The following is a 12513-nucleotide window of genomic DNA, read 5'->3' on the forward strand; positions in this document are numbered from 1 at the left end:
ATCCGTGTTTGAATAGTCTGTGTATTTTCCAGTCTAGTTCAATGTTACATGTTTTAAAAAAAAACTTTCTAATTTTGTATTTACATGACAGCCCAAAACAGCTCCGAAAAGGACATTTGGATCCATTACGAATGATCAGGTAAATATGGCAGGGAGTTCTTTCAACAAAAATAGTGAGTTGTAATTTCAAGAACCTCTCTATGCAATGCATGACTCCAGTGAAGTGAATGGTCTTATAGTGTGAGGAAGCAGAGTTAAAACTGAAAATCTGGGCTGATACTGTTGCTTAAATGCATATTACTGTGCTGCTCTTTTGAGAGAGTCTCATGGTCTGAGCCAGGAGCTCCTTAATACTAATCCTGGCTCTGGCAAGAGAAGCCTCTTTTGCCTTGAATAGATGGGAGTTACAGTGCTTATCATGTCTTAAAATGAGGTAATTTAACTTTTCTTTTGTTACCCACATCTATAAAATTGGGATAATACTTCCCTGCCTCCAGGGTATTGTTTGTAAAGCACTTTGAAAGTGAAAAATACTTTATAAGGGCTAGCTTTCTATTATATTTATATTATGAGCTAAATTCTGATACCTTTGCTGCTTTTGAGTAGCACACCAGGAATAATCCCATTGATGCAGTGGGACAACTTGGTGAATAAAGTTGTCAGAATCTGGCCCTCGGTGTGAAATCCTGACCCATTTAATTCAATGCCAAAGTTGCCATTAGCTTCAGTAGAGCCAGAATTTCATCCTCTGTGTTTGTTCTGGTGAGAGTTAAAGCTGATAGCTGAGCCTGGATTATCATTCTTAACTCTAAATTTCTTTGCTCGTGGAGGAGTCGGTCAGAGTCTTATACTCTCTTAAAAGTACATTTGTAGTTGAATGTTTCATCATTTTTCAAAGATTGTTTAAAGTGGGAGAGCTTTCAATTCTCACAATATGTGGGTTAAAGTGTGTATTTAATGGCACAGACTCTATTCTTAATCATTTAAATAATATGTACCACTAGTTTTTCTTCATTTTTTTTTTAATCGGCATTAACTGTCACTTTGACTGGCTTTACTGCTACTCATGTGTTTTGCCCAATTTAAAATATGCTTTTGACCCTATGCATCCTAAACTTGGCTTTGTGTATATTTATACGTTTTCTGAGAGTATTAAAGTTATCAGTGTAATTACAAAAGATACCTATTGCATCTGTGCATGAGTTGTGTCAGCATAGTGACCCTTAAGATGTTTACAAATGTATAGGAAAACAGTATTCTTCCTATGGAAAAGTCCTATGCAATTTAAGAGGAATGAAACTACTTTGGTTATGTAGATTTTGCTTTAAAAAAACCTGTGGAATTTACAGACTGATATCCTTTCTATAGCTTTAAAAAAAAATAAATAAACCCAACCTAAAGAATTCTATAGCAGGGATATAATTTTCTAAAATTCTATAGATGCTTCTAAGGAATTCTGCCAGATGGGCAGAATCATTCAGTGTATGTAATTAGGCCATCCCCTAACTGCTCATTGCTGTCAGTTTGGAGATAAAAGGGATGAAGGGAAAAGATGGGTGTAGGAGGCTGCACCCCATATGGAAAGATCTGATTCTGTGAAGTTTAATGGAGACTAATAACTTTTCTTTAGCATTTTAAAATTAGCCTCTGAGGGTATGGCTATACAGCTGCTGGCAGTGAGTCTTGCAGCCTGGATCAACAGATTTGGTGGCAGGGCCCATGCTTGCGCACTAAAAATAGCTGTATAGACATTGCTTTCATGTTCGGGCTCATTCTCTAAAGCCCTCCCTAGACTTTAGAACCCGAGCTCCAGCCTGAGTTGAAACATCCACTTTGCTATTTTCAGTGCTCCAGCACAAGACCCACTAGCACAAGTCTGTCAACTGGACTGTGAAACTTGCTCCCAGAAACCATTTAGATACACCCTAATATAACAGGAATGTAATTTGCTATTTATTGCTGTAGATCAGTTTAATAATTTCATAGAAGAGCTAGTTCTCTATTATATTTGGCATTTTTTTTAGAATCATTTCTATAGAACTCTGTATTCAATTAATCCCTATTACATTCGATATGGTAGCAGTTTTGCAGAAAACATTTTGTTAAAATGCTGATATTTTCAATGAAGATTCTAAGTTTGTGTTGAATTTTTGCTGTTTCCCTAGCAGTTTACTGCTAGTGACCGGGAACTGAAGTTATATGTTTAAGCCAAAATCATACGCTGTAACGAAAAATGTGTCTCTTGTCACATGTGATAGTTAAAGAAAAGCTAAACTGAGTATGTAGTTGCATGAATTAAAAGTCTGTATACAGTGTTTGTTGTAGTTGCAGGAGCTAATGACAGAATAATCAATGCACATCTGTCAGCTTGTGTGCAAATAAAGAACTGAAGGAAAACTGACTTTTTCCCCCCACTCCTGTTATATTTTTCTGGAAATCTGTGTTGAAAGAGCAGTTTATCTAATTCAGTATTTTTGCAATAAATAAGACTCTTAGTCCAAGTTAAACAACTGCTAGCAAGGTTGCCTGCAGTAATCCACTCATGATAATCCTATCTCTGAGGGAGAAGAATCACTTGTCTTTAATAAAAAGAAGGTCTGTCTTGGGGTCACTGCTTTAGAAATTAACCCCTTTGGTTCATAAAATATAGAACTTGATTCAGTCACGATTGGCAGGGTTGGTATCTGCCCCCATTTTCCACTGAAGAAGCAAGATCTACATTTGTTTTGTTAACTTGTAAGATCTATTTTCCAATCCATGCATCTGTTGTAGTTTGTCAATGGTCATTACTTATTGGGGTGACAGACATTGTGCAAGGGGTAGAGAATTGGGTTATTGTATTTGAAATGGGGATATTACAGCATTGCCACAAAATATATGGTTGTTGTGATGAATAGGGTCAAACTCTGCCCTCATCTGCAACAACTCTGCTACTGTTGATGTCAATGGAAGATGCACAGTTGTGTACAAGACAGCATTAGGCCCACATATGTACTGATTTAATTATGGGTAGCAGGGTACAATGTATTTATGCTTCCTAATTGAGGATTCCTCCGTATTGGAACCGCTTCTCCCAGCCAGGGACTTAAATACCCTAAATTGGATGATTTGAAGTGCATATTGCAGAGACCATCTCATCCCCCTAGCCTTTGTGAGATGGGGGGGATGATGAGGCTGTAAATGAGGAAGAACTGATTTTTAGTTTTTACATCTGACTAATGTTAGTTGTAAATTAAATTGACAGTGTTCTTTGTAAATTTTATTGGAGGAATCTAGAGCCATGGAGAGATGCTTTTACCAATTTGTGTATAAATTAAAACGAATAAATAAAACTATAGGAGGCCCAATTCTTCCACCCTCACTCACGCTTAGTAGCTCCTTCCTAAGTAAGTAGACACATTAAAGCCAATGAAAACACTTTGTAGTAAGTTACTGCTCAGCATCAGTAAGGGTGACCAAATCAGCCCTATAATGAGTATAGCAAGAGCTGGTAAGCAGCACTTGTTTCTGACCATAAACGTGACAGGCATAATGAGACATTAATGTTCTTAAAAACAAATAAATACATACATACATAAAATCCTAACTGTTTCCTGCACCCCTATCTTATCTGAGCCTCACTGAACCCCCATTTTCACCCATGTTACACACCCATCTTCAATGCCTACACTATATCCCCCATCCTTCTAGGGAGATAAGACTGTCAAGATTCCCTTTGGAATCTGTCAACACCATTCTTCATCAGTCAGAGAGATTGCTATTGATCATTGCTAATCACTTCCTTCTCCTTGGGGGGACGTGTTTGCTGCCTTTGCAAGATTCCGTCTGCTGACACAGAGAGATACCAGCAGTGGGAACCAGACTTCAGTCTTCCACCTGCAGGAGAGCACAGTACTTTTAGATCACTCTGTCCACCCCACAGTTTGAAGAGAAGCTGAATTTTTACAGTGTGTCCACATATAAATGCATTATTTTGCTGTAAGAGGGGCATAAAGTGTGCAGCAAACCCTATTACAGGATCTTATTTACTCAGAGTGTAAATGTAATAGTCCTAAGATATAATTCATAAGAAAAAACATCTTATTTTCACACTTGGAATGTAAATTTCACTGCAAATATAAAATACTTTGTGATTAAAAGGAGAATAATTCTTCCTCATTTTCATGTATTTCTAATAACCCAATACGTCTCAGTTGTGATTGTGCCACTTGAATCCTAAATTATGTGGTAATCCCCTTTTCAATATGGTGTAGTTCACCCCCCTCCCCCCAAATGCTGCAGATTGAACCCTTGTCTTGTTCCGCTGAACAAGGGAATAAATCCCCTCCCCCCCATCCTTTTGCTTGCCCTCCCTAAATCTTGGATCCAGGCCTGTTGTGGGGCACAGCCCTAGCTCTGTGGATACTGCCCCTCTGTGAACATGGGGTAGGATATAAGTTGACCATTGACACCTTCTCCCTGCCCCACACACACTGGCCAGGTGTAAGATAGGAAGTAAGCCATATGTTTTCAGGAGTTGCAAGAGGGGAGCAGTAAAAGAAACCTTGATGCTCTGAATCACAATTCCTCTCAGGCCTGCTGCTATGGGGGTGCAGGTATGGAGATCCCGATGCTCAAGGCAAAGATTAAAGGCTTAATCTAGCAGTAAATGTATAAATACACATATAAAGGCATACATTTTCATGGGATCCCCTGTGTACAGTAAAGATATGTGCATCTATTTATAACATATTTCCATAATAATAAAATGGTTTCCCTTTCTGTGTCTTCTAGGGTCAAAATGTATTTGGACTTGATATAATTGAAACACCTGAGGGAGACAAGTGGCCACAGCTGATTGTCCAGCAGATCCTGGACAGGGAACAGAAGGACACGTATGTGATGAAGATTAAAGTTGAAGATGGTGGAACACCTCCAAGATCCAGTACAGCCATCCTGCAAGTAACCGTTACCGATGTGAATGACAATCGACCAGTCTTCAAGGAAAATGACATAGAAGTTAGCATTCCAGAAAATGCTCCAGTGGGCACCTCAGTTTCTCAGCTCCATGCCACTGATGCTGATCTGGGCTCCAATGCACAGATCCACTTCTTTTTCAGCAATCAGATCTCCAGTCTGGCCAAAAGACTGTTTGCCATAGATAACGCCACTGGTCTCATCACAATTAAGGAACAACTGGACAGGGAGGAATCACCCGTACACAAGTTAACTGTTTTGGCAAGTGATGGCAGCTCAAGTCCATCAAGAGCAACAGTGACGGTAAATATCACAGATATTAACGATAATGTCCCATCTATAGACACAAGATACATTATCAATCCAGTGAATGGGACTGTGCTTCTGTCTGAGAAAGCACCGCTCAATACAAAAATTGCCCTCATTACAGTAATGGACAAGGATGCTGATCTGAATGGAAAAGTTACCTGCTTCACAGACCATGATGTCCCTTTTAGGTTAAAACCAGTGTTTGACAATCAGTTTCTATTGGAGACTGCCACTTTTCTAGACTATGAGGCTACGCGGGAATATGCCATTAAAATAGTGGCCTCTGATTCAGGGAAACCTCCCTTAAATCAGTCTGCAATGCTCTTGATCAAAATCAAAGATGAGAATGACAATGCCCCAGTTTTTACACAGCCTGTCATAGGACTTTCCATTCCTGAGAACAACGCTCCCGGTACCCAGTTGACCAAGATCAGTGCTACAGATGCAGACAGTGGACGCAATGCTGAGATCAGCTATATGCTGGGTTCAGATGCACCCCCTATTTTCAACTTGGACCGCCGCACAGGTGTTCTGACAGCAGTGAGAAAGCTGGACAGGGAAAAGCAGGACAGGTACTCCTTCACTGTACTGGCTAAGGATAATGGGATGCCACCCTTGCAGACCAATGCTACTGTGACAGTTTCAGTTCTGGACCAGAATGACAACAGTCCTGCTTTTACCCACAATGAATATAATTTCTACGTGCCAGAAAACCTACCCATGTATGGCACAGTGGGGCTCATCACAGTTACTGATGCTGACTCTGGAGAGAATGCTGCAGTTAGTCTCTCTATATTAAATGGCAGAGAGAATTTCATTATTGATCCACTTACTGGTGTAATAAGACCCAATATTACATTTGATAGAGAGCAACAAGGTTCTTACACTTTCCAGGTGAAGGCTGTAGATGGAGGAAGAATGCAACGCTCTTCAACTGCCAAAGTGACCATAAATGTAGTTGATGTGAATGACAACAGGCCTGTTTTCATTATCCCTTCATCTAACTACTCCTATGACTTGGTTCCAACAGCCACCAATCCAGGCTCTGTGGTGACTAAAGTCTTTGCAGTTGACAATGATACAGGGATGAATGCAGAGCTCCGCTACAGCATTATAGGTGGGAACTCAAGAGGTTTGTTTACGATCGATCAGTTAACAGGCAACATTACTCTGAAAGAGAAAGTAATCACAGCAGATCATGGCTTACACAGGCTGGTGATAAAAGTCAATGATTTAGGACAGCCAGAGTCTCTCTATACCATAGCACTGGTGCATTTATTTGTGAATGAGACAATCACCAATGGTTCATATGTGCAGGAGCTAGTGCGCAGAAATATGGAAACACCAGTGGGCCAGAATGTCGGGGATGGTGAGATAACCCCACAGACCAATGACTATGTCAAAATCATTATTGCTATAATTGCAGGCACCATGACAGTCATCCTGGTCATTTTTGTCACTGCTCTGGTACGATGCCGCCAGACACCCCGGCACAAGGTTGTCCAAAAAAGCAAGCAGAGTGGGGAATGGGTCTCCCCGAACCAGGAGAACCGACAGATCAAGAAGAAGAAGAAGAAGAAGAAGCGCTCTCCTAAAAGCCTCCTTCTCAACTTTGTGACAATTGAAGAATCTAAGCCTGACGATCCTGGCCATGAGCATATAAATGGCACTTTAGACATTCCCGTAGAGCTAGAAGAACAGACTATGGGAAAATATAACTGGGCCACAACACCAACCACATTTAAGCCTGACAGCCCAGATTTAGCAAAGCATTACAAGTCTGCCTCTCCACAGCCCACCTTTCAAATTAAACCCGAGACTCCTGTCCCCCCTAAGAAGCACCATGTCATTCAGGAGCTGCCTCTGGATAATACCTTTGTGGTGGGCTGTGACTCACTCTCCAAGTGCTCCTCAAGCAGCTCGGACCCTTACAGTGTCTCCGAATGCAGCTGTCAAGGTGGCTTCAAGACCCCAGGCCCCATCCACACCAGACAGGTAATACAAAGTTTCTAGCTGTTCTCTCTCTTTCTCTGTCTGTGCAGAATAACTTTGTCTATAAAGATTAAAAGCCTGAAAGTTCATGCTTGGCTGAGACATTGAAATATAAACAGTTTGTGATTCATCAATGTTAAAGGGAGAAAATTAGAATAAAGTGACTCTTGGCTGTGGGGAAATTTAGTACTGAATTTTAATACTGATGATATTAGGGGATATTCCTGTCTGTAGATGGCAGTATGGTACTTCCTGCATTAACATAGTATTTGGCTGTGCAGCTCTGTAAAACAAAGAGGGGTTGTGTAGCACTGTCCTGGCTAGCATTGTATGCTCAGGAATCTAAGTAATCTAGGCCAGGTGGAAAACAATAAAGCTTTGCAGCATCTGATAAGTGGTTCTTAATGCTAATGGAGTCTGGAATTGGAGCCTTCGTTTGGACAGAGCTGTACCTCAAGGTCTCTCAAAAGCAGGCAAGATTTTTTTTTCTGAGAGATTGAGTGCCATTTGCAGACTAGAAACATACCCTACTATGTGGCTACTAAAAACTGGCTGACTGACGTTATCAACCGTATAAAGCGGCACTGAAAAACAGTGGGAAAATTTAGAAGCATCACAGGCACTGCCCTCCCGCTGTCACCTTCAGGGCCAAGTACAGACCATACAGACACTAGCTGCTGTACAGTTCAGAGCAGCCGTCATAAGAACGAATAAAAAGCCCCTCAGATTAACAAGGAGGGCAAAAATATGATGATGATTAAAAAGCACTTTTGCTTTTTAAGACCCTAATGAAAAGCTTATTAAAGCAATGGAAGCCCCTTCAGAATTGAATCTAGATTCTGGAGAGCTTCATTAATACGTTTGTGATAAGCTTTTGTTACTTAGCTGAATTTTTCCTCCATCAGTGGTCGTTCCTCCGTACAAAGAAAAGTCCCATGCTTTTATTTGAGTTAGTCATGAGGTATCTATGCAATAAAAGAAGTAAATACAATATTATTGATGATAGAAGATGAGACTTGCTAACATTTTTTTATATACAGGGCCAGATCCTCAGCTAAGGTACAGGCTTTAGTGTATAGGCTTTAGTGGTGTTTTGACAAGTTACCTTCGCTGAGGATCAGTCCATAGGTTAAGATTTACTTTTCTGTAGGTAGTTTCATTAACGAAGTGGTGAAAGTAAAGGGAGCCTGAAGAAAATGTTCTGATTCATTGTATGTCTAGAGCGTACAAAGATTGCTGCTGCTTTTTCTTTTTAACAACACCAGCCTGTGAGGTAGACAAAATCCTTGCTCTGTACAAAGCATTATCTTTTGCTAAGAGACATTAACAGAAAATGGATTAGAAAAGGATTTCTTCATATTTCTAAGACAGCAGAAACAATGGTGGGGAGGCTAATAGCATGCTGAAGATTTGAATGTCTTCTGTTAAGGCTATTTGAGTGAATTAGTTTTCAATTTAAATTATGCAATAGAAGCGTGTGCACGTGTGTATTGATTTTATTCTTGAACTTGAAGGTGATTTTCTCAGCACCTGTTGGAGCCTGATCCAGAGCCCATGAAGTTGATGGAAGTTTTTCTATTACATTCAGAGGGCTTTGCCTCAGGTCCCTGTGAGCCAAAAGAGTCCACCGTTACCTACTCAAAGATGAAGCATTCGTCACCTTCCCCCCCTGTGGCACCCTCTGGAACCATCCAGCCATTTGCCAGAGAGGGCTGTTAGAATAGAATGGAAGGCAATTCCTTTGGCAGAGATGGGGGTGGGAATAACGATGCAGTCTTCACTGTGCTTCTAGCCCCTGTGGACTCATGTCAAAGCACTCCTTCCCCCCAATGGGGCAAAAAAGCACATTGCTTTGGGAGGATTCCTCACCCCTGAAATTATTTCAGGGCAATTCTGTGAATATGAGCGTTATGAGACGTTAGTGCAAGGTGGGATTATAGTATTGATTTTGTTTAAATCTGCAGTCCTCCTCCTTTAGATTTAATTTTGTTTGTGTCTTGGCAATGAACACAGAACTGGGGAAATATTAACAACTCATCCTGCAACAGTCTTTTGCATTCACTTGCAAACAACATTTACTTTAAACATCGAAATGAATGCTCTCATTACTTAAGCAAAATATGAACAATTCTGTTAATCACCCTATATAAGTATTGAAACAAGAAAGGCGTTAACTTGATTGGCCTTTGTGTTGGATTTTATTACATAAAGGGAAACATATTTTTAAGAAAAGTAAAGAGAACCAAATTAACTGTTGGCCTGCAGGTCTAATAGATAGCTTTAAACAGTCACATTTGGTCCTAATAATGAAAGACTCTGTTTCTTATATACAGAATTGCCTCATCTCCATCTAGGAATGTGAGTTGGATACAAGTGAGTGACTCAAGGCAGAATAATTTGAAGTTTTCAGTTAGTTCTATTAGCCTGTGGAGGGACTAAAAAAAGCTTGTTACAGAACCACAGTATTTCAGTTGTCATGCTATACACCCTTTTTCCAACCTCAAAGATTAATGGCAGTTTAAGATTAATGCAACTGTTGCTTCATGCATTCACTGACTTTGCAAAAAGCTGTAGGGCAGGACTGAGCGTTGAAGGAGAATGTTAGGTTAAAAACTCAAATACTCTAATTTTTAAAAATAAATAATAAATGGTTCCAAATTGCGAAAAAATGTGTGCTTTATCCTGATGCTAACAATGATTGCAATTATTGGAATGAGGATGTTTACCGGAGAGGTCTAGAATGGCATAAGAAGGAAAAGCATGATACATATGTAATACCGTGTGTGTGTGTGTGTGTGTGTGTGTGTGTGTGTGTGAGGGTAGAGAGAGATAACAATAATCCATATTATTTTTTAAAATGTCATTTCACAGTAATTATTTAATCAATCCTAATGGCCACAAATACATGGAAACTTCTAGAATAGCAAGTGTTCTTTTGTGAAGTATTAAAAATTAATGTACTAAAGAAGTTTTTCAAAGTGATAGACTGTGAAGAGACTAATTGTTAGTAAGAATGCAGTGTTTTCCAGAGTAGGACAAATAGGGATTCATAAAGCAGAGGTGACATTGAGTGTCTTCCAAGTCTTCAACTTTTTGTTAGCCAACTTTGATAAACTTGTCAGGGGCTGTGGAGGTATATTTGTTTGCTAGAAAGAAGAACTATAGAACAAACTTAAAACTTGATCCTTCTGCCATTTTAGTCAATAGGACTTTTGCCATTAAGCTCACTGGGAGTTAGATAAGACTTATAATAAAATATGTTGATAAAGTTGAACATGTATCCCATCTCTCTCTCTCTATTTGTCATTCCATATGCACGTAGGTAGTGAATAAACACAGGTAGAGAGATACAATAGGAGTTTGTATATGCTTTATGAGTTGGTGTAGTGCACAATTTTCAAAGCTGGGTGTCCAAACATTCGCTTAAAACAGCACTTAGGTGCTTCAAATGGATATCTGGAAATCAACATGGATATATGAGGAATGCACAACTGTAGAACTGGGTGACCTAAAGTAAATATCATATTTGAAAACTGGGGCTAGAGAGAGAAAATGCCAAAAGTCTTCTTTAAAACTTTGCAATCTTTTCCAGTACTATGTATCCCTCTTCGCCTTGTCCTTTTCTTCTGTTTTTACATTCCTGTACAGATGTTCTTGTCCAAAAAGAGGCTCCATATGGCCTCCCAATGCCAGGTTAAATCCTCGGAGCTGGGGAATGTTGGCCAATCAACACTCCTCCCCACCAGATGACCAGTGGGTGCCAGAGACTCCCCGGGGGCGAGGCTACCTAGTGACCTTTAGTTAGTGTCTCCTTCCCTTGCTGCTGGGACTGTCCCCCTTCACTGCCAGCCCCACCAAGTTCCCCCACCAGCTGAGGCAGGTGGGTGGCATTTCCTGAAAGGACATGCAGTAATTATTTTAGGGTCCTGTGATCTTTTCTAATGTCACTCCTCACTCTGAGGTGTCAAAATGAAAACAAATATTACCTCATCTGCACTTAGAAAGCAAAGGAAAGCACAACTGAGCAGGAGAGCAGCACTGGGAACGTTGGGTCAATGACGTCAAGTACATTTTTCTAAAAAAAAAATTATTATTTGATTTACAGCAGGTGTTTTTAAACAGAAATAGTCAGGTAAAACTGTAGCGTTTATGTAGATTGATTAATACGTGAGTGACCTGATTCAAATTTAATCCACATTTTTAGTGATTAAAAGTCATAAGTATCATGTGGGGCTGCAGTGGCCTGCAGTATGTGACTGGGTCAATGTCCACAACCATAAAGGAACGAACAAGTCCCTCCACCAGAACTGGCACTACTGTTGTTATTAACCTTAGCACAGAGGTCAGGAACTGAACAGGCCTGGAGAATGAACTTCTGTCTGGCTCCACATCAGGACTGAGCCACGTTGACTGGGCAGTGTAGGTAAATCTGTCCTACCACTGCCAGCGATGTAGCTGTTCTTTTTGTAGAGGCCATCAGTCGCCAGGTCTATCAGTCAGACAGCTTTCATCAGCATGTACTCTCACAGATATGAAGGACAATAGGAATGGCACAGATGTTTTTCTCTGGCACTTGGTAGTGAGGATACTAGCTGATTTCTTCAAAATGGCCTAAGGGAATTAGACATTTTACTCCTCTTGAATACAAATAAATAAAATGGGAGCTAGACCCCTTTATAAATAAACTACCTTTGTAGGACTTAGTGCCATGCTCACTGCTGGTGGCGTCAGTGCACTTAGACTCACACCAGTGGTGAGTATGGCTCACTGTGGCTATGTCTCTATATATGACAGTGAAAATGATATTGTGGGGCTCCATATTTGTTTCTCAATTATTCTGGGAACCACATTATTTTAGTTTTCAAGTAAAAGCACCACTGCCACCCTCACGGACTCATTCTAATAGCGCTGCAATCCCATGTTTTGATCTCCATTCACAGCCATTCAGAAACAATCATACTGGATCAGACCAGTGATCTGTTTAGACTGGTATCCTGTCACTAACAGTAATCAACCAGTATCAGATACTTAAGAGAAAGTTCAGGAAACCCTATCACAGGCAATTATGGGATAAATTGTCTTCAGGGAATGTTTGTTTCTGAAACTCCAGTGGTTAGAGGTTAGCGTAAGGCCTTCAAAAAGTTTTGCTTGTTTCTTAGTATTTACTAAAGTAGTTCTAGTTATTCTTGTTGTTTTTTTCCCTTTCTGGCTTGATCATCATCACTGGTAACCTGGCCCAATGGAAGTGTACTACCA

The 12513-nt window shown here is 40.2% G+C and overlaps 1 protein-coding gene across 1 annotated transcript in view; it reads left to right on the top strand.

Moving 5' to 3' along the window:
• Window positions 1-12513, top strand: part of PCDH11X (protocadherin 11 X-linked) — an 887832-nt gene that overhangs the window by 138750 nt on the left and 736569 nt on the right. The window contains exons 4-5 of the mRNA XM_067548389.1: window positions 92-139; window positions 4774-7260. Coding sequence (XP_067404490.1) covers window positions 92-139; window positions 4774-7260 — 2535 coding nt within the window. The remainder of the gene's footprint in view (window positions 1-91; window positions 140-4773; window positions 7261-12513) is intronic.

The sequence above is a fragment of the Emydura macquarii genome, unplaced genomic scaffold (genome assembly GCF_026122565.2).
Source record: "Emydura macquarii macquarii isolate MOO-44397 ecotype Brisbane River unplaced genomic scaffold, CSIRO-AGI_Emac_v2 contig_1253, whole genome shotgun sequence".
Classification (NCBI taxonomy): Eukaryota; Metazoa; Chordata; order Testudines; family Chelidae; genus Emydura; species Emydura macquarii.